The following is a 22,239-nucleotide window of genomic DNA, read 5'->3' as shown; positions in this document are numbered from 1 at the left end:
TTCTAGTTTTGGTGCCTAACACCGCCTCTAAAAGTTGCCTAGCCTACAATCTGAGCAAAATCAGTACTGGTACATGTATTCCAACTGTCAGAGGTGTCAGAAGGATGTTCTCGGACTAGGTCCCGTACCTCAAACTAATACATTTATCCTACACCATCAACGCTGAAAATTTGCACCATCATCACGAAGTCATCCTGTATTACTTCCACAAACGTCACGCGGAATGATCATAAGGAGAAAATCAGAGACATAAAGTGTCATAAGGAGGCTTATCGGCAGTCATTGTTCATACGAGGCGTTCGGAAATGAAACAGGGAAGGGCGGCAAAGTTAGTAGTACCAAAAGTTGCCTCCGCCATACTCTGTAAAGTGGTTTGCGGAGTGTAGATAGTGATTTAGATGAACATCAGATTTTATAAAATACTTGAGAGTCGCATAGTATTAGAGCGCCATTTGGTTCATCTAAATACAGGATAACAAATAGTGAACTATAAGAAATACAATCGTCATAACTTCTACGGCTTGCATTAGGACGTTTAAAACTGCACGGTTGGCCGCAGTGCATGATGGGAATTATTTTGGATGGGTTCGTCAATAAGCAAAATTGGCACATTTGGGGCACTGAGAATTCACATTTCGCGATCGAGAAGTCTCTTCACCCTCAGGCCGGCCGGTGTGGCCGTGCGGTTAAAGGCGCTTCAGTCTGGAACCGCGTGACCGCTACGGTCGCAGGTTCGAATCCTGCCTCGGGCATGGATGTGTGTGATGTCCTTAGGTTAGTTAGGTTTAATTAGTTCTAATTTCTAGGCGACTGATGACCTCAGAAGTTAAGTCGCATAGTGCTCAGAGCCATTTGAACCATTTTGATCTTCACCCTCAACGGGTGACTGTGTGGTGTGCAGTGTCCAATCACGGAATAATCTGTGCGATATTCCTTGACTACCGAACGGCACGTGAGGGTTTTGGAAGACGATTTCGCCCCAATTATCCAAAGTGACCCTCATTTCGACAAGACGTAGTTCATGCAAGACGGAGCTGGACCCCATTGAAGCAAGAGAGTGTTTGATGTCCTGGAGGAGCACTTTTGGGACTACATTCTGGTTCTGGGGTACCCAGAGGCATGGCCCTCAATTGGCCGCCATATTCTCCGGATCTGAACACATGCGACTCGTTTTTGTGGGGCTATTTTAAAGATAAGGTGTGCAAGAATCACCCCAAAACAATTGCTGAGCTGAAAAAGCCTCTGCCAGTCACTTAAATGTTATTTGCAGAGTATCCATGTAGATGTAGATAGAAGCCATTGAGGTGGTCATCGACAGCATTGATGTTCCGACACTTCAGCGGGTCATGCAGAATTTCGCTATTCGTGTGCGCCACATCATCGGCAGTGATAGCAGGCGTATCCAACATGCCATAACTTAATATCTCTACTGACGTTTACATGTTGAATATAATGTGTGCACGCCTTAGTTTGTAACTATTTTACGTTCGTTTCCCGTATAGTTCAATAAAATTGTCACCCCATATGAACTACAGTGGTGCGAAAGATGAGCAAAATCAGTGTCCAGTTGGCTGTATGCTTCACGTGTCGGTGAATGGCGACGAGTATCCGCGAGCGACGAGGTGATTAACTGGTGGTTCTGGAGGGCCGGTCGCGGCGCCGCTCGCCTACGTTCGGAGGGACGGCGGGCAGGTGTTTGCGCTGCGGTTTCATTTCCGCCAATTCCGAGGTCCGTTGGTGCGCCGCGCTGCGCTGTGCGACCCGAGCCGGCCGAAGGCTGCGCCCTGATGGATTGCCCGCGCCGCGCCGCGCAACCGGAGCCGCGTCCGCAAATAGTGCGGCCCAGGGGACGGTCGCATTGCGGCCGCCGTCGGCGGGTGCACTGGCTCCACTCCACTCAGCTCCACCACCTGCAGCGAGGCCGGCGCCTAGCCCACTGTGCCGTGCCACACTTGTTCCACTCTCGCCATGTTCTGAATGCGGACGGTATTCAGTGTTCGCGAATGTAGTCCAAGGCCGTGGGGAATTATTTCGTTCCGCGTCGACAAGTGACAGTAAAGGGACCTGACCGTGTGCCTATTGCCAGTCACGTGGCCCTTTTTAGAAATTTTTGCATACAGCAAACTTCAGATTGTTTGTATACGACGTGTGTTCAAAAGGAAACCGAACCTTTGAAATAGCGCGCAAACCAGCAGAGAGAGAGAGAGAGAGAGAGAGAGAGAGAGAGAGAGAGAGAGAGAGAGAGCGCTGCGGCTACTGAACGCACCTAGCGGCAGGTTTGGACAACGAACTTCCATTTGCCTTGTGTCGCTCGGACAATTAGCAAGCGAACCACAGCCGCTGAAGTACGCATGTGTACAGCGTGCTCGTCGGTTTAGTGCAAGGGAGGGGCTTGAAGAACAGCATATGTGTGTGAAATTCTGCTACAAACTTGGCAAAACTTTCACAGAGACATTTCAGATGCTTAGCCAAGCATACGGGGAGGACTGCACTGTGCTACGTGTGCTTTAAACGTTTTCAACAGGCAGATTGTCGGTCTGTGACGATTCCAAGTTTGGCGGTCCTTCCACATCAACAGATGATGGCAATGTGGATAGCGCTCGTACTGTCATTCGCGGAAATTGTCGTTTAACTGCTCCGGAAGTTACTGAGAGGTGGGTATCAGTGTAGGATCTTGCCATCAATTGAGGTGCGTCCTGTCGGGCAAAATTCGTACCGCGTTTTTTTGACTCAAGATCAGAAACAGACCCGTGTTGAAATGTGCGAGGAACTGCTTGCCGCTTTTAATGGTAATGAAAACTTTCTTAAGAACATCATAACAGGCGATGAGACGTGGGTGTACGGCTATGATGCTGAAACGAAAATGCAGTTGTTCTAGTGGGCGAGCAAAGGGTCACCTCGACCAAAAAAACATGCATGCGTCGGTCAAAGATAAAGGTGATGTTCGTCGTGTTCTTTGACTACAAAGGCATTATCCAACATGAATTTGTGCCACGTGGTCAGACGGTAAACAAGGAAGTCCACCAGGGAACCCTAGTGTGCATGAGGGATGCTGGCGCAGGAAGAGGCCTGAAATGTGGGAAAACCAGAGTTGGATGTTGCATCACTTCAATGCACCAACTCGCGCGTCACTCCTTGTCTGCAGCTGTGTAGCAAAACACCACATTCCCGTTGTGCCCCATCCACCGTATTCTTCAGACGTAGCCACAGTAGATTTTTTCCTATTATCCAAACTGAACAACACGTTGAAAGGATGTCGTTTCCAAACCATAGAGAAGATACAAGACAATGCGACGAGAAACCTGCGCGCCATCCCACAAAATGTGTTCCAGGAGGCGTTTCAAAACTGGAAGAAACGATGGGAACGGTGTATTGCGAATGGAGGGGACTATGCCGGCCGCTGTGACACAGCGGTTCTAGGCGCTTCAGTCCGGAACCGCGCGACTGCTACGGTCGCAGGTTCGGATCCTGCCTCGGGCCTGGATGTGTGTGATGTCCTTAGGTTAGTTAGGTTTAAGCAGTTCTAAGTTCTTGGGGACTGATGACCTCAGATGTTAAGTCCCATAGTGCTCAGAGCCATTTGAACCATTTTGAGAGGGGACTATTTTCAAGGGGCAGTGCTTAAAATGTTGTACAATAAGCAGTAAAGCTGACACAGCAAAAGTTCGGTTTCGTTTTGAACATGCCTCGTATGTACATATATACTCGGCCGGCCACCGTGGAGTACGTCGCGCAGGGTACCCTGTACCACTAATAGTCGTTCCATTATCTGTTCCACTCGACGGTAAAGCGAGGGGAAAGCGACTGTCTTGTGGCTCCGTATGAGCCCCAGTTTCCTCCTATATTATCTTCTTGGTCCTTACGAGAAATATATGTTGGCGGCAGTAGGGTCGTTCTGCATAAAGCTTTAAATGCCGGTTCTCTAAATTTTCTTAGTAGGGTTCCTTGGAAAGAACGTCGCCTTACGTCCAAGGACTTCTACTTGAGCTCCCAAATATATCCATAACACGTGTTGTTTGAGCCTATCGGGGACACATTTAGCGGCCCGCCTCTGAATTGCTTCGATGTCTTCCTTTAATCCGGCCAGGTACCGATCTCAAACATTCGAGCAGTACTCAATAACAGGTCGTACAAGCGTCCTGTATGCGGTCTCCTTTACAAATGAACCACACTTTTCTTCTCCCATTTAACCAAAGTCGACCATTCGCATTTCCTACTACCGTTCGTACGTGCTTGTTCCATTTTGTCTCACTTTCCAATGTTACAGCCACATATTTCATCGGTTTGGTTGTGCAAGCAGTAATAATGCATTTAATAAAAAATAATAATTTTGCGAATGACCCAGGGAGGAAAACCACTGTAGTGTTCATTATGGGCAGCATAAAGCAAGCACGACAATGTTACTTTGAGAAGCGACATTGATGGTTTTCCGAGCATATAATTTTTTCTATCGATAAGTCCGCCCCCATTAGCTGAGTGGTCAGCGCGGCGGAATGCCACGCCAAGGGTCCCGGGTTCGATTCCCGGTTGTGGCAGGAGATTTTCTCCGCTCAGGGACTGGGTGTTGTGTTGTCCTCATCATCATTTCATCCGCATCTCCGACGCGCAAGTCGCCCAATGTGGCGTCGAATGCAGTAAGTACTTGCCCTCGGCGGCCGAACTTCCCCGGAATGGGAGACTCCCGACCCACAATTCTGTACGCTCATTTCCATTTCTAGCGAGAAACAGGGACAGCAACACAGGCCAGCGTGGCGCTGCTCCACAGCATTGCCCGTTACCAAGAGATAGAGCTGGAAACGGGGTGGTGGTGGTGGTGGGGAGAGTGAGAGGGAACACACCGGCATCGCCGCAAAGTATTATCTGCCTCCGTCTGCGCAGAAAGCATCGCGCACACGCCATCTTACTTGGGCACCGCTGCAATAACCTGCCAGCTATTTTCTGATGTATTTTGGTATAGTATTCGGCCAGGCTTCATTCCGTGTACCTTTCCAACATTCATGTCTATTCGTTCTTTGTAGACAGAGTATGGCTAGTTGACTGTCATTCAAGCCTACAGCGTGATCGTGCCCACCCTTCCGCACGCCACATACTACAGTTTTTAAGCGATTGTTCACTCTCATTAAGTCTTACCGTATCGTAATTTTTACAGTCATTGCTGTCTTCTAACATTATTGGTAATAGAATTTTGGCTCAGTGCTGCCTTTATTCGCCTTCATGGTCTTGTATATATTACGCTCTAACGTTGGCCTTAGCTATTACTCTTTCTGCGTCCGTATTTCTCAATTTCGGTTATTTGCACGCACGCTTGTTTCTACGTAACCTGGTCTTTCCCTGGTCGTGTGTTACGTTGTACGTTTTGAGTTTCAAGGTTCTTTACAACAATATTTACTGAGTCGCCGTTGAGCGTACTTATGACTTCCATCATCTTCAGTCCCAAGCAGTTATGAGAAGTAGGAATGAGATATGTTGTGTCAGTTCCTTTTTGTTAATGTGAGTTAACAATGAATGACCCTCAAAAATTTTTTTGAGACCGTAATGAATTTTTTTTTATAGATGATACCGTATATGATACGTAAGGACTTAAGCAGGAATACTATGCACATAACTTAAATCATATACCGCACACATATTCCTCATATTTGCTATACGTTCAAAGATAGGTCAAAATACACACTTGGTATCAAAATTTTCAACAGTTGTGAGCAAACAATTGAAAATATTGGAACAAAATTGCTATAGAAAAATTTTTCAAAGTAATATTTGAAGACATTCTTCAGAGCCAAGATCGCGTTTAATTTATTTATTTATTTTTTTTTTTAACTGACGACCGGTTTCAGCAGTACTTTGCTGTCGCCTTTGGACCTGCAGTACGACATACACACACACACTGCATTTGTTTAACATATTTTCTATATCAGTAGGAACGAAAAACTTAAGTATAATATTTTACGTATAGGTGACATCCTAAGCTTTTCAAAAATATACATATAAAGGATTACTCTAAATGATGGACCCATTTTCAAAAATTGTTTTGTATTCAAGTAATAAACCAAAATGAATAAGCTTTATACCAATGAAAAGTGGAAGTTTCAAAGTTTTTGGTGGGCGGTGGTGGGCAGGTGGTGGATGGTTTCAGAAGCGGCCGGTAGGGCCGTCATTCCGTTTCACTGTCAGTTGTGCCGAGTGAGATGGCGGCTGTGGAGCACAAGGTTTTCTGCGTTCTTGAGTTCGCGAAAAGTGAGTCACAAATAGCAGTGCAGCGGGCATTCCGTACCAAATTCGGCTTTCAACCAGCAATTCGCAAAAGTATTAGCTGTTGGTTTAAGCAATTTAAACAGACTGGGAGTGTGTGTAAAGGAAAAAGCACAGGCTGACCGCGTGTGTCAGAGGATGATGTCCGACGGATTCAAGAAAGTTATGTGCGCTGTCCCAATAAGTCTACCCAATAAGTCTACCCAATAAGTCTACCCAAACTAACTGTATGGAAAGTTCTGAGACGGCGTTTGCTGTACAAGCCCAACCGATTACAACTTGTGCAGACTCTCAACCCCAGTGACAAAGAGAAGCGTCTCGCATTTTGTGGTTATGTCCTAGCAAAGATGGAGGATGACGCATTTCTACAGCTTGTAAGTTTTAGCGATGAAGCGACGTTCCACCTTAGTGGAAAAGTCAACAGACACAATTTTCGCATATGGGGTTTGGAAAATTCACATTCACTATTGCAACACGAAAGAGTATCACCCAAGATCAACGTGTTCTGTGCCGTATTCCGTACAAAGGTTTATGGACCATTTTTTTTGCGGGAAGGACTGTATCTGGAATCACTTACCTGGACATATTGAAACAATGGCTGTTCCCTCAAGTTATGGGAGATTCCCAGGACTTTATTTTCCAACAGGATGGAGCTCCGCCCCATTGGCACCGTGATGTACAAGGCTTTTGAATGACTCCCTTCGTCAGCGCTGGATCGGTCGCAGGGGACTTGAAGACCTGGCTCTGCACTTCTGGTCACCGAGATCTGATCTCACACCCTGCGACTATTTCTTATGCGGTTATGTGAAGGAAGCTGTTTACGTCCTGCCTCTGCCAACCACTCTCAACGATCTGCGGAACCGGATCACTGCTGCCGTGCACTCAGTAACAGCAGATACGTTTTCGTGTGTGTGGGACGGGTTTGGCTACCGCGTCGTTGTTTTGCGTGCAGCCAATGGTCGCCACACTGAACATTTATAACATTTATCACATTTTTAATTATTAAAAACCAATTTATTACAAATAATTACAAATGATTAAATTGATATCAAACAATATAAAAAAAACTTTGAAACTTCCTCTTTTCATGGGCATAAAGCTTGTTGATTTTGTATTTGTACTTGAATAAATATGAAGTTTTAAAAATGGGTCCATATTTAGAATGACCCTGTTTTCTGACAGTCTTGAAAATGTAATTAATTGGAAATGCAAGCTGTAGCAGCAAGTAGATCACAACCAATCAACTCGTCGTTCATAAAAGTATTACTTACAATCATGTTGCCATGCAACTTTCACCGACTGCGTGCGACCACACACATGCTCGTCTGGAGATTTACTGAATCTGTGTGAAGCAAATTACCTCTTACGTCCGCTAGGTGGCAGCGTGGTGAGAGATGTTACTTTTTGCATTTACTTTAGATATTTAAATGCGATCTTGGTTTTGAAGCATTTCATCGAATATTACAGTTTGCGGATGCCCCTTGATCAGGATGTCTGCAATATTTTTCAAAGTATTGTAGCTTTTCTTCATATTAGTACATGGATCAACATTAACATTATTTGCCCTGATTAAATTTTTGGGTTTGTGCAATGGCCGGCCGCTGTGGCCTAGCTGTTCTAGGGGCTTCAGTCTCGAACCGCGCGACCGCTACGGTCGCAGGTTCGAATCCTGCTTCGGACATGGATGTGTGTGATGTTCTTAGGTTAGCTAGGTTTAATTAATTCTAGGACACTGATGACCTCAGATGTTAAGTCCCATAGTGCTCAGGGCCATTTGTACCATTTTTCTGTGCAATGTGTTAAAGCAATTCCTGTCACTGCTGGAGCAAAGGAACATTTTGCACTGCTCTCGTCGTACAGACCTAAGGCCTTTGCAGCCTTATGCCCTGCATTTTGAGCTGTTCTTTTGAAGATAGCAGTCACGACTGGGAATCAAGCGGAAAAAGCCACTTTAACTGACGTAAATAAAGTCGGCATCGAGTTGGGAGGTATCAGTCTGTGCACGTTTATTTCGCCAACAAATGTCGCGCAGTTTCAAAATCCGAAGTTCGCAATCAGTATTTCGACTTCTTGGCGCTCGGCAGAAGGACGAACAAGTAAGCTGTCGCAAGGACGATGTGTGTCGTACATGATACCACAGGCCAGATAAAGTTCAGCTGCGTGTGTGGACGTGAAAAAAAAAAAAAGACAGAGGTGTCATTTATGATACCTCGGGGCTGAAGAGCGCGTGGTAGTGTCTGTGGATAATTTACGGCTCCGTCCTGACGTGCCGGTGATGGCGTCCTCCCTCGACGCACTGGCCACCGTAAATCGCCAGAGCCTGCTGTGACGCCGTGACGGACATTCTTAAAGTTCAGCCGCTGTGCACTCTTTCTCAAAGCCGAAAGTGGGCTGTAGACGCACTTCATGTCTCGAATTGACACAGTTTTCAAGACTATTGGACAGCGAAATTTGTTCGCGACTTCTGTCGAGATGCCTTTGCTAGGCAACTGCTTAACAGACACTGGTTCACACACGGTCCGTCAGGCGTCGCACTACACAGGACGCTCGTTCTGATCGTAATCACACGAGCACGTCGCTTCATACACAAAAGTAAAGTTGCGTTTTTCCAGCAGATAGTGTATTTTTTTTCTTCCGTGTCTCATTGTAAGCCTGTTGACACTAGTCAAGGATCTGATTTCACCACAACTCGAGACTCCGCGTGAAGTCCGAATTTGAAACTCCAGGAGAGATAATATGTACCGCAGAAAACCACTGCGCATTAATACAGTAATGTCTGTGTCCGACAATTTTTAATATGGAGACAAAATATATACACTGATTTGTGAGTGACTTTGTCATCAGAAAGTCGCCCTCTCCCTCGTCCTTACCGTTCAACTCTCGCGCAGCGGTGACCAAAGCAGCGTTTCTGAAACGTTCCGCCCATAGAACTTACCAAAACTGATCATTTCCTATTCTTCCTCAATGAAGTATACGTCTCGTTACTTGATTTACTTAGAGACGTCTCATATAAAAAAAAGAAAAAAAAAGTTTCTTCTCCGCACAAATTATACCGCAGTAATTCTGAGAAAATAAGTGAAATTGAGGAAATACTCCTCAGTACTATTTTATTTCCCCTTATGGAATGTAGTTTTCTATTGGTCGTTAGTGACAAAGGGAGACCACGACATTGGGATTACGGATTTACTTCAAACTTTGTGAACCTTTTGTAGGTCATTAAAACAACATAATGTGCAAGTAGTAAGTTGAACTATTCTGGTAATTCCGAGAAAATCGCAAGAGAACATTTACACGTCTATTATGTAACTGATGTACCTCTGCGTGGGTGCCGAACGTTAGCGCTAATGGTGGTGAAGCGGTTAGCGTTCGAGCTACGGGAGACGAAGGTGTATGAGGCGACGATTCGACTCCCTCTCAGACCTTCATTTTTGTAGCACAAGTGTAAATTCTGTGATATTCAAAAACTTTGCACCTACAGTATTCGTTATTGCTACATTTACGTCACATCGCTACGCAGGTTAACTGTCATATGGGGCCTGCCTCTACAACTCGAAGCGTCGAGATGCAAAGTAGTTTCGCGTAGCTTACCAGATTGCATGTGTAAGGGATTTCGCAAGTCACGACAGGTATGCATTTTCAGGAGAACTCTATGTGTTTCTTCATTTACTTGTCGATAGTTATAAATATGTTTGTTCTAATAAATAAATTTAATTAAAAGTGGTTAGTAATCAGATAACATGAAATTCACTAAAACTTCATGCAAGTAGAGGAGTTTATTTTTAGTTACATTATCTCTCAAATATCGTGTAAATTAAATAATATGACCAGTGATGAAAAATATATAGATTAAAAATTAAGTTAGAGCGGGAGTCGAACCTTCGCCTCATACACGTTCGTCTTACGAACTCTAACATCAGGTACCTACGCACCTACTCTTATAATAGACGCGTAAAAGTTCTCTTGCGATTTTGTCGGAAGTGCCAGAGTAGTGCACCTTACTACTTGCGCGTTATGTTGATTTAGTGGCCTACTAAAGATGTACAGAGTCTGAAGTAAATATGTGACCCCAAACGCCGAGGCCTCCCCTTGTGAGACTCACAGTAGTTGAGCACAAAATAATCTCCAGAAGCAAACTTCGTTGTCAAAAATAATAAAACAGCTTCAGGAATACTGACAACTTTCTTCATGAGTTGTATCTCTCCTTTCGCCTTGCCCGTGTACTGCGTAACAACGAATTGTAATTATTAAAAAAAAGTAAGAGGATGGGGAAAATCAAGAGGTTTCTTTCTTCTTTTCCTTCCTTTGCGTAAATTTAACTGCGGATCGCGCAGCTGGCTGTATATTCGGTTTTCATATGCCATTAGCTTGGAGGTACTGGCATGACGTTCTCTATAATATGCGAAAATTAGCATGTGTTAGGTGCGTCATCTCAAACTTTTAATGGCTAATGCAGGCGCAAAACGTGGTTCTGCATCTTATTGCAGTAATATGCGCTGGACGTTACGCAGTACTACACAAATAACTCTGATTTTTTGGCTCCGTTAAACATATTTTGGCATGTATGTGTTAAACAAATCCCATAATCGATATCACTTGTTTGCTAACGTAAATAAGAGTCAACAAACTGCGACGTAAGTGACTCAGATAATCGTATCATTCTCCCTTTCTCTCTCCCCCTCCCCGTCCCCCTCCCCCCTCTCTGACACACACACACACACACACACACACACACACACACACAACCTTGTGCGTCGTGTTCTGGTGCAAGACATGTTAAGTAACTTGTCCCAGTTAATGAAAATTACGCCGATATCGTCAATTATTTTCTTCGCAGTATTTTTATTGTGGTACGTTGAGCGCAAGAAATTGTTATTGCTGTTATCTGAGATAGAATAGTTTTTTAAAAAAGTATTGCAGTACTTCATGCTTCACATACTCTTAAATTGTACGTCGTAGCCATGTCTCTCAGTCTCTCTCTCGCTTTTTCCTTTTTTTCTTTTTCTTCAGAAGACAGATACGAACAACTGGAGAGTGTATACATTTTGATATGTCGAATGTAAAGGGATTTTGTTCAACCAATGAAAAAACTACGGTACCCCCGATTTTTGGAGCATGAGGACTGCATTCAATTGAAGAATCATCGTAGTAGTAATCAGAGTAGTGTCCGTTGTATTGTATTACGGAATGTGAAAATATTTCTTCAGAAAACCTTGTACGTCAAACAAATGAGGGCAGTGAAGCATGTCAGCTGCGCAGGCACAACGGCGTGTTTCCAAAATGGAACTCCTGCTAGAGAATTCACAACACGATTCGTTGCATGTTTGGGTAGAACGTACAGGCAAAGAGCGTGATCTGGTTCTGTCAATGTGGCCGTAGGTGATTTCTAGGCAATCGTATGGGTGTGAGCTGTAGAACTAACAACTAGCAGTTTTAGCGTTCGCTCTCTCATCTCATAATGTGTGACAGTGGGCGAGTACTTCGAGGAAATGTATCAAGTACCAGAAGTAGTTATTTATACCGCTCTGCCATATTAAGATGGTTCAGACAGTATCGGAAGGATTGGAAGACAACTGTACGCGCACGTGACTGATGTGTGCATCTTGCTACCAAACATAAGCCATCTTGAGTCTGCATGTATGTATATTTCACACTATTCTGAAAGAGCAGTCATCATAGATCTTGAGTGAACAGCGTGTATTATGTAGTATCTCGCACTACCAAGAAAATCCCCTATTCTCCACGCAAAAAAAAAAAAAAGTTACATGTGATACATATAAATGAACAGTGACGGAAGTCCGACAGTCTTCTGATCCAGTCGGAAAAGAAGGTATTTGATAATGAGAACCCACTTCTAGCAGACCAAAAATACCAACCTGTGATGGAGAAAATGTTGGTTTCTTTATGTACGCTAACGACGTCGTTGATGCTCGTTGTGAAACGATTGTTTCAAGGGAGTGGTACGCAGAAAACTGACACAGAGTAACGGTTCTGTAATCAAGTCACAGCGCTAGCCCACTCTTCAAAGTTGTGATGACTGTGTAAGATAGAACAGTCTTCAAAGATCTACTTCGCAACCTGTATAATGCATCAGTTCCACAGGTTAACTCTCGAATGGATAAATGCTGCATACGTTGCCGTCAGAATGCTACTGTTGGGAGATGGTCTCCACAGGTGTGGTGCAGGGACCACAGACTGTATGCTGAAATGTGCTACGTCTGTTTCTTTAAAGTGATCTGCAAAGGGTACATTTTATTGTCCATTCATTCTTGACGGAAGGGAAGAATGAATGTCTATGTGCGTTATTGTACACGGTGACAGCTATTGAAGTACATGAAAATCACGTAAATAAATTACAAACCTACGGCGTGTACGCGCTTGATTCAACATATAAACATCACTACAGATATTCCGATGTAGGTTATGACATGTTTGATATGCGTGCCATCATTGACGATGTGTGGCGCTGACGAATAGCGAAATTCTGCATGACCTGCTGAAGATTCGAAACATCGATGCTGTCGATGACCTCCTGAACGACTTTTTTCAGCTCAGCAGTGGTTTTGAGGGTTATTTCCGACCACCTTGTAAGTGCTCCTCCAGGACATCAAACACTCTCCTGCTTCGATGGGGTCGAGCTCCGTCTTGCATGAACCACATCTTGTCGAAATAAGGGTTAGTTTGGATAACTGGGATGTAATCATCTTCCAAAACCTGCATGTTCGGTGGTCATCGTGGCATCAAGGAATGTCGTACCGATTATTCCGTGATTCCACACTGCACACAACCCAAGTCACCCGTTGAGGATGAAGAGACTTCCCGATCTCGAAATGCGAATGCTCAGTCTCCTAAATTTTGCTCACTCATGAAAGCATCCAAATGAGTGGGTTTCGTCGCTAAACCAGACCATACTAATTCCCATCATGCCCCGCGGCCAACCGTGCAGTTTGAACGTCCTAACGCAAACCATTCAGAAGTTATGACGATTTTATTTCATATAGTTCAGTAATTGTCACCCTGTATCATCACCGTCCCAACATGTCCGATATGTGGGAAATTTAGTAATTGTCGTACGTTGCGCTGTGATAGAACACTCTTGAAGTATGTTTTAATGAGATATCACCTAGTGTGTGTGTGTGTGTGTGTGTGTGTGTGTGTGTGTGTGTGCGCGCGCGCGCACAGATTTTGCAGCTTTTCTGCTACACCCTCCATCAGTCATGCAAGCACATGCTGTTCTTTATCTGATGTGCAATCAATATTGTCTGGTCGCTTAACTTGATCTCTCTCTATCTATCTCTCTCTCTCTCTCTCTCTCTCTCTCTCTCTCTCTCACACACACACACACACACACACACACACACACACACACACACACACACACCTAAACAACTTGCAGTCTACGAATGTTTCATCACTAGATTACAGTCTGATGCCGTTGGCTTCGCCCAACAACAACAGTGCCAATGTAATTAGTCCACTTTGTATGTCCGTGCATTGCTGTTCGGGAGGCATAGTTGTATTAGGTAAGTCTTGTAGTTATGACTTTTCCAGCAGTCACAGATGATTTTTTTTTTTTTTTTTTTTTACTATTCGTGATGTAATCCTTGTTAAGAGACAATTGCTGTGGAATGATAATTTAATCTGCTGTCACTGGATGCTGATATTTCCATTAAATACCGTATCCTGATCCGTATCCGTGTCATCCATTATGGCGTTAGTTTTATAACACTGCCTTATGTCAGAAATTTTGGGCGATTGTCATGAATGACGCACTGTCCGTGGAGATTAACTGACTGTTTATGTTCTTTAAAATTTTCTTACTGGTGAAGTAGGATCACGTAACTGCTTCAACTCCTCTTCTTTCCCTGTTGTTAGTTTCTATTTTTTCAATGCTCCCTCATTTTCTCCCCACGTTTTCTTTTCCTTTATTCTGTCAATGTTGTTCCTGATTTCTTATTTCATCTGTTTTGAAGGCCTTCTAAATTTAGCACTTTTTTCCTTAAAAATGTTTCATTTTCTCTTTTCCTGTTTTTTGACGTTATTTCTTTCTAGTTCTTTCTTTATTTCTGCAGTCCATGCTAATGTCGATTTATTCTTCTAGAAATAAAGGAACATTTGTTCCGGTAGCTTGTTGTCATTCATTCGGTAGAGGTGTCCAAAAAAGATTAATATTCGGTTAGCCATTACTTCTGATATTTTCTGTATATATTTTGTAGATCTCCTCATTACCCAGCCATCTGTAGTTTGTATTGCAGCCGTTATTTTCTAATAATTTGTCTTAAAGGTACCTCTATTCTCTTCAGCTTATAGCTTACCTTTAGGCACCTGATACATATAAACATTCTGGTTGTACCACTGTGATATGGTGTTTCGGTTTAGTTTTTATAGAAATGCGTTTCTTGTTGTAAATGTTCTTTGTCAAACCATTTGGTCTTTCCATTTTGTTAAGTCTTACATCTGTTGTAAATTTTTCTAGTCCACATTATGATCTTATATATTTTTTGTATTTTGTACGACAAAATCGCAACAGCATTTCACAATAGTGTAACCGGTTTCGTCCAGCTAGTGTTTATTTTCAGTATAGTTGACAATGTAGCGGGAACGTTATTAGTCGACCACAATATTATTGCACCTGAGATTGAGGACGCTTTGGTCGCCTTATCACGATTCAGCTCGTAATCTGTGTTGATAGTATAATGTACACTTTACCTGAAAGCATTGACAGTGCGATGCATTTTCCTTAGTCAAAACTTTACTTTTTTGCTGTAACATCATTGAATGTTTTCGATAACGGCGAAGTGCAGTAACTTCTTGTTTGAGTAATATTAGTAGATCACGATATCATTGCACTTGTGCGTTATCGAAAATAGGCGATGATGATACAGTAAACAAGTATAGTCTTGACTAAGAAAAATTAATCGCGTTGTCAATGCTTTCAGATCAAGTATGCATTATACTGTCAACACCGATTACGAACTGAGTTGCGATAATGCAACCAAAGCGTTTTCAATCCCTGTTGCAATAATATTGTGGTCGACTAATACATTATAGTGCGGACGCTATTACGTGACGGTCGGGCCCGAGCGCAAACAACCAAGACCTTAGATAGTCCCAGGGGTGAGAGAGCGTTACAGGTAACATGCCCCGCTTTCCTCTTACAAGGCTGGCGGTATACAACTATGTTCTGCGCTTTTGCGAAAGCGGAACTGACATATGGCCGTAGGAATCACCGATCACTTCTGGTGTTGAGAAAGTCGTACACGAACCACATGATGTGTCAGGATTAGCCTCTTGACTCCTTTCAGAGTAAGAAAGGAAACCAACGAGCAACGCACAACCCAAAGCAACGCTGAGTCGCGTAACACATGCTAACGGCAACTACGCAATTGCTTGTTGAGGTTTCAAAATTCAAATGACTCCAAGCACTATGGGACTTAAGATCTGAGGTCATCAATCCCCTAGAACTTAGAACTACTTAAACCTAAGAACATCACACACATCCATGCCCGAGGCAGGATTCGAACCTGCGACAGTAGCAGCCTCGTGGTTCCCGATTGAAGCGCCTAGAACCGCTCGACCACAGTGGCCGGCCTGTTGAAGTTTACAGTGTCTTAAACGACGTAGTCCAGGCCCGATCTCTGCTGGTGTCTTACGCAACTGTAGTTCAAAATACTCCCACCTAAAACTGCCGCGTGAAGGTGTCCACGTAATACCAAGTGCACAATGTATCCACAGCCTGAGGTTGACCACCAGTTAAGGCGTTGTGAAATGTTCATGTGATTGTGTCATAAGAAGGAAAAAAAAAAAAAGAAAGGTGGTATTTGCTGCAGAAAGAGTAGAGATATGGCAGTGTAGTTCTGTAAGTCATTTCTACTGGTTTGTGTACGTGGATATGAATCGCGATCGTTTTCCAGTCACTGGAAACCTTTCTCAGCGAAAGCGATCTGCGATGAATTGTAATTAAGCGTGGGGCTAATTTACTAGGAAATTCCGTAGACACTGTCGCAGACTATGACAGTCCTGGGGCCTAAGCGTGCCCTGTCCCAAAAGATTGTTGCTCATGCTGGAGGCGATGCTCTCGACATTCAGGAGGAAAGGGACGAATTGAGTGTGATACGAGTGTGTTAATTCTGTGGACTGGGCGAGTCTGGGCCAGAAAAGGAAAGGCGGTACAGTGGCGCTTGTGGGAAACGTGTTGTGTGGGGGCGGCGGCGGCGGCAGGAGGAGTCGGGAGGCCAGCGTGGTGGCCTACGGCGCGCCGTCGCTATGAAATATTCATGGCCCCGGGGATGGCTTGGGCCGGACTATAAGGTGAGCGCCACCCCCTTAAGAACATGAGATGGGATTTCTGTTTCAGCTCTGCAGGCGCGCCGCGCTACGCCTTCTGCTCTCTCTCGCCGTCTACCTCCCTCGCTCCTCCCCCCCCCCTCTCTCTCCTCCTCCTCCTCCTCCTCCTCCTCCTCCTCCTCCTCTCTCCTCCTTTCACGCAGCTTCTTGCGACGGAAATCTTTCCCGACACGCCTCACACGGAAATTTCACATCTCTTTCTTAAGACCGGCGATTTAATCCCCAGTGTAACATTAATCGTTTGATTTGACAGTGATGACCACAATAATTTCCAATACGAATTGAAAGGTGGACTATTCTTGGTTTCCAAACTGTGTAGGCCATTATTGACAAAGCAATCAGGAGGCGATTTCGGGACAAAGAATTGGATACACTGGTCATCCTGATGTAGGTTTTCCCTGGTTTTCATAATCCACTGCATGTGAATGCTGGAAAAGCAGCTTAGTCAATTTGTGGCTCTTTCCTCCCAAATCCTCACTGAACTGTGATAGTTTACCAACTGTAATGATGTCAACGAAATGTTGGAGTCTTCCTGCTGCCGTTCTGCCTGTAAAGTGCCCCATTTTACACATGTATCTTGTCGATGCAGCTCCATCAGTAACCAATTCTCACTGTGACGTGGAAGACCTACACCTGTCCGCGTATGATAGAAATAAAACCTTACTGTAATTCAACTAAAGTAAGAATGATTTGGGAATGAGAGGGAGAAACTATTGGATAGGAATCAGGGATGCTTACCCATAGCTATGCTTTCCAGGATAAACAGTAAAATGTAAGGTTCATAATTTCACGTGGCTCTCGTCTTTTTTTGCATTCTGGCCGATGACGGAAAGGAGAGAGACGTACATAATAAGAGATCGGCCTCCTGTTTTTCACGGATGTTCTGAAAAACACTTTGCACTCTATGACTACTTGACGTTTGTGATTGTGGAATGATTCCACTGCTCAGTATCTGTGCTAGAGCCTCGCCGCTTCCCACACAAACTTGGATCTATGGCACTTCTTATGCTGAAAAATATTTTTTACTGTGAAGGTTTCTAGTATTCAGAGCTGTTTTTATTTATTTATTTGTTTGTTTTTATTCTCGCTCTTGCTGATTGTCACGTAACATTCGGTAGAGTTTCCTTTCTGTAGTTTCGTTGGGAATTTTTCCACTTCCATACACTTATTAACTACCTCGTTTGTTTATGCCTGTGTCCCACAATGCATTTTATTTCAGTTATTAGTCACATAAGATCCCTCAAGACTCGGATAGTGCCCTTCGCGTCCAGGGTTCTCTCGGCCGCCTCATTCTGGTTACGGAACTTGGCCCTTTCTTCCCCGCCATTTTTACTCTTTTTGCCTGTCATTTGGTTCCGCCCTCCGTGACGCCTGTTGACGCTGTCTGTTTCAGTGGACGTGCTGCAGATGCTGGAGTTCAACGTGACCATCACGTTCCCCGCCGCGCCGCTCCTCACCGTTATTCTCGCTCTCGTCGGTAAGTTCTTCCCGGGCTCTCCGTTCTCTTCGCTTCCGTTGACGCTGCGCGGGGTGACGGCTGCTTTCTTCTTCTCGCACTACTGGCGCTCGGCTACACTATTTTTTACCCTATTTGAGAGTAACGAGCGTATGTTTCTTGTAGCCTGTTTTCCAATTTCTGAGATGATTTGTGGATACCTTGTTGTGATTCGTTTCAGCGACAACAGTGAGGCGTGCAACGTGACCAACTTATTTTCTGTTTGGATCCACGGGATTCGTCGTACGGATTAAGCATGTGGCTGGTGGTGCAGACTCTGTGGTCTCAGGTGGTTTTAATCGCTCGATTACAGTGATTGGATGGGGAGTCTTCTGCTATCGGTTGCTTAGCCCAGGACATTTCGTATGTCCCATAACCTGTGTTTGCCCCTCTGTGAATCAGTCTTTATAGGACAGAACGTAATCAGCTCCTCTTGGCCTTCACTACTCCCCTTAAAAAAAAAATTTAAAAAAATCAGACCATGTGCCTTGAAGTATAGAAATCTTTAATTTAAAAGAAAATCCAATGAAATACAACATACAAAATTGTTAAGACTTTCGTGACCACTCGTTGACAAAACTGCCTGTTGGCTTCTGCCTCGGATTCTTCGGCCGAGGTTCGTCTGATGATTTTTCAGACGTTTCTCCAGCACGAGTGGCTGGCATCAAAGTTTCACCCTCCAATCCACCACTACCAATGGAGGTTGAAACTTTGATAATGACAGCCACTCGTGCTGGCGAAACGACAGAAAAATCATCAGGCGAACGTCGGCCGAAGAACCCTAGACAGAAGGCAATAAGCAGTTTGTAAAATGCAACATAGTTTGAAATTACTAACTCTAGCTACTCACGAAACCAATAATCGTTAAAAAGTGAACTCTGTTTTGTTTGAAGTCTAAGATAGTAAATGAGATATCCACGTCTTCTATATAATTTAACTAGCATTACATATTGTTTCCTCTCTCTTATTCATAAACACATGTTTTTCGTAGCTACTCGAAATCGATTTGAGGGAATACCGGAATGACTGTTTAGTCCTCCGCCCCTATCTTCTACTACTACCCATATTATGCTGCGCGAGATGAAGCATTTCAAACATACTTGACTTATTGGGTTCTGATACATCTAGTTTCACTGACGTTACTGTGCACAAATGTCGACTGCGCAATCGAAGTGATTCGGTTCCGACTGAGATGGCTCACTTACACAGCTAAGGAAAACTCCGTTGGTCGTACTGCACACACTCTCCGTTGTGTGAGAGGCTTTTCAGAATACGAACTGACTCTTAGGTATGACACACTGCACAACGAAGAGGCATGAAGTCGGTGCTTGGTATTCGCGATGAGATAATGCAATATTACACGACCACCATTTAAATTGATCCTACTAATCTCTGTTTCAGTTTATCTTCACTAATACGCTCACCTAACATTGGGAAGAAGTGACAAATTTCGTGGAATTCACCTATTACTACTGTTTTTCTTGGCGAAACGTACTTGTTAAGGACATAAGGCATGAGAATTGTGTCACTCGTCTCCAATCTCTGACAGTATTCACTAATACGGTCGTCCACAATGATTCATTATTCACTTTTCGTGTTGAGTTGATAGTTATGTAGGATAGGAGACCGTTTAGGATTGTAGAACGAGCCGACATTTACATTAACAGAGGCAAAAGGCTGTGAGGAACTAGTTCTGTAACATCTATTAACAATTATCGTCGAACTACAGTATTCTGTATGTGCTTACACAAGTTGGTAGTGAACGCAATGAAAATCGGAATCTACAGTACTAAACCGCTGTCAGGGAATCCAGCACTAGTTCCAGTATGACCATCTTAGCGGCCTCCTGTGGTAACGAAAATTTGATTTAGAATAATTCAAGTAACTATTGACCGTATTTAAAATGTTATCATAACGTACTGATTAGAAATAATCTTACGTATTACAGGTAGGAACGGGGCGTGTGTTTGTCTTAGGGCAACGTAACTGATGGCGCTCAAATCCAGTATTTGAGAAAGAGAGCACTTACCAACTTACAACAGATTTTAAGCAGAATTTCAAACCTTTCCAAAATGTTTTATTGCTTACGTGCTTAAAGACAAGTATTTAACACATTAACGGATTTGTAATCAGATTTTTGAAGCTGTTTTATACATAGGGGCTCGATTCTTTAAAAAGTTGGTGGTTTGTTGGTAAAGTCTTTATTTTAAAATAAACTTAGCTAAGATACAGTAGACAGTGCGGCCAGTTGTATGAGCTGGTAATTTTTAAGGTTCATAGCTGCCGAATTATGACGCTAAACTCATTTTTTTTATTAAGTGGAACTGTGGCATTTGAGAGTGTCTTCGAAGAGCACTTCCTGGACATAACTTGTTCGGAAGTTGAAAAAATAGTAACAAGAGTTTATTTGAGTACAGAGGTATTTTTTTATACCGAAGTAGGTTGAGAAATTGGCGGAGTGGTAAAAAAAAAAAAAAGGTCACGAACTATCGTCAGTATATTAACCCTGTTGAAATTTTTGCGTTAAATCAACGAATAAAATTCCGAAAGTGCAGGTTCGGTGAAGATTACTCGATGCAAATGCAAAGTAGACAGCAGATAGGTGGTGTATGAATACAACGCAACAAGATCGATGCGCGAAGCTACATCTGCTACCACCGTCATACCTTAGCAGAAGATCTATCAGAGGACACCAGAAAATTCTGGTCCTACATAAAACAACTAAGCGGGTCGAACGCTTCTGTCCAGTCACTAACTGACCCGTCTGGTGCGGCAATAGAAGTGAAGTTTTAAATTTTGCATTTAACAAATTATTCTTGCAGGACAATCTTACAGACATATCGCCGTTGATCGTCGCACAGACTGTCGTAGGGAGGCACCCCTGCCGTAGAGAAGCAACTGAAAGGTTACGTTATGTTCATCTGTACGGCGTCTGTTCTGTCGGACATGTCTGACTGAACATAGACTACACACTGGTATGATTTAGCGGCCGTGATTATCGACAGGGACACTGCATCAACATATGACGAGATCGGAATTTGGGTCAGTCGGGAATCGTGTCGTGATGGCCGAGGTGGTTAAGACAACTGTTATAGAGAAGCGAAGCATCCGGGATTGAATCCCGGTCCGGTACGGATTTTCAGTCGGCGAAATTTTCGTGAATATTAACCGAAAGAGTTGAAAACAGATGAGAGTTGAAAACAGATGAGAGTTGAAAACAGATGAGAGTTGAAAACAGATGAGAGTTGAAAACAGATGAGAGTTGAAAACAGATGAGAGTTGAAAACAGATGTGTCGCCTCCGGATGAAACCCGAATTTGCTTTTACACAGAGTACTCTGGCCCCTTTCTTAGCTTGCATTTATCGCAATTCTCTCGCCCAGCGCAAAGTACCAAACGGCTGAAAAAAAGAGCAGGTGACTCCTGTGTGTAGGAAGGGTAAAAGAACGGATTTACAAAATTAGACACATTTCCTTAACATTGGCTTACTGCAGAACTTTTGAACCAGCTATGATTTCGAATGTAATAAAATTCCTCGAGACGGAAGAACTTCTGTCCACCAATCAGGACGGATTTAGAAAGCATCGCTCGTCCAAAACTCAGCTCGTCTTTTTCCCACATGATGTCCTGCCAACCATGGATGAAGGGCAACAAGCAGATTCCATATCCCTAGATTTCCGAAAAGCGTTTGACGCGGTGCCCCACTGCAGACAGTTAGCGAAGGTACGAGCATATGGAGTAGGTTGCCAAATATGTGAGTGGCTCGAAGTCTTTTAATTAATAGAACCCATTAGGTTGTTCTGGACGGCGAGTTTTTGTCAGACAAAAGGGTATCGTCAGGCGTGCCACAGGGAAGTGTCATAGGACCGCTCTTATTCTTCGTATATACATAAATGATTTGACACAGGATGAGCAGCAATTTGCGGCTGCTGATGACTCTGTGGTGTCGTCGTTGAGTGACTGTAGGAGGATAGAAGATGACTTAGAAAAAATTTCTACTTGGTGTGATGAATGGCAGCTAGCCCTGATTGCAGAAAGTAGCTGTGCTGCTTGGCACAGTCACGTGGAAAAAATATCTAGACGTAACGTAGCAAAGCGATGTGAAACGGAACTAGTACATAAGGACTGTAGTAGGGAAGGCGAGTGGTC

General features: G+C 43.8%; 1 protein-coding gene across 6 annotated transcripts in view; it reads left to right on the top strand.

The window, feature by feature from the left end:
• LOC126484626 (membralin) overlaps positions 1–22,239 on the top strand; it is a 507,394-nt gene that overhangs the window by 216,384 nt on the left and 268,771 nt on the right. For 5 of the 6 annotated variants that reach the window (XM_050108215.1, XM_050108214.1, XM_050108213.1 and 2 more), the window contains one exon: positions 17,990–18,073. The exons of the other annotated variant lie outside the window; for it this stretch is intronic. In XM_050108215.1, coding sequence (XP_049964172.1) covers positions 17,990–18,073 — 84 coding nt within the window. The remainder of the gene's footprint in view (positions 1–17,989; positions 18,074–22,239) is intronic. 6 annotated transcript variants of the gene reach the window in all.

Source organism: Schistocerca serialis, chromosome 6 (assembly GCF_023864345.2).
Source record: "Schistocerca serialis cubense isolate TAMUIC-IGC-003099 chromosome 6, iqSchSeri2.2, whole genome shotgun sequence".
In the NCBI taxonomy this organism is placed as follows: domain Eukaryota; kingdom Metazoa; phylum Arthropoda; class Insecta; order Orthoptera; family Acrididae; genus Schistocerca; species Schistocerca serialis.
The sequence above is the reverse complement of the archived record's forward strand: the minus strand, read 5'-3'. Positions and strand labels throughout refer to the sequence as shown.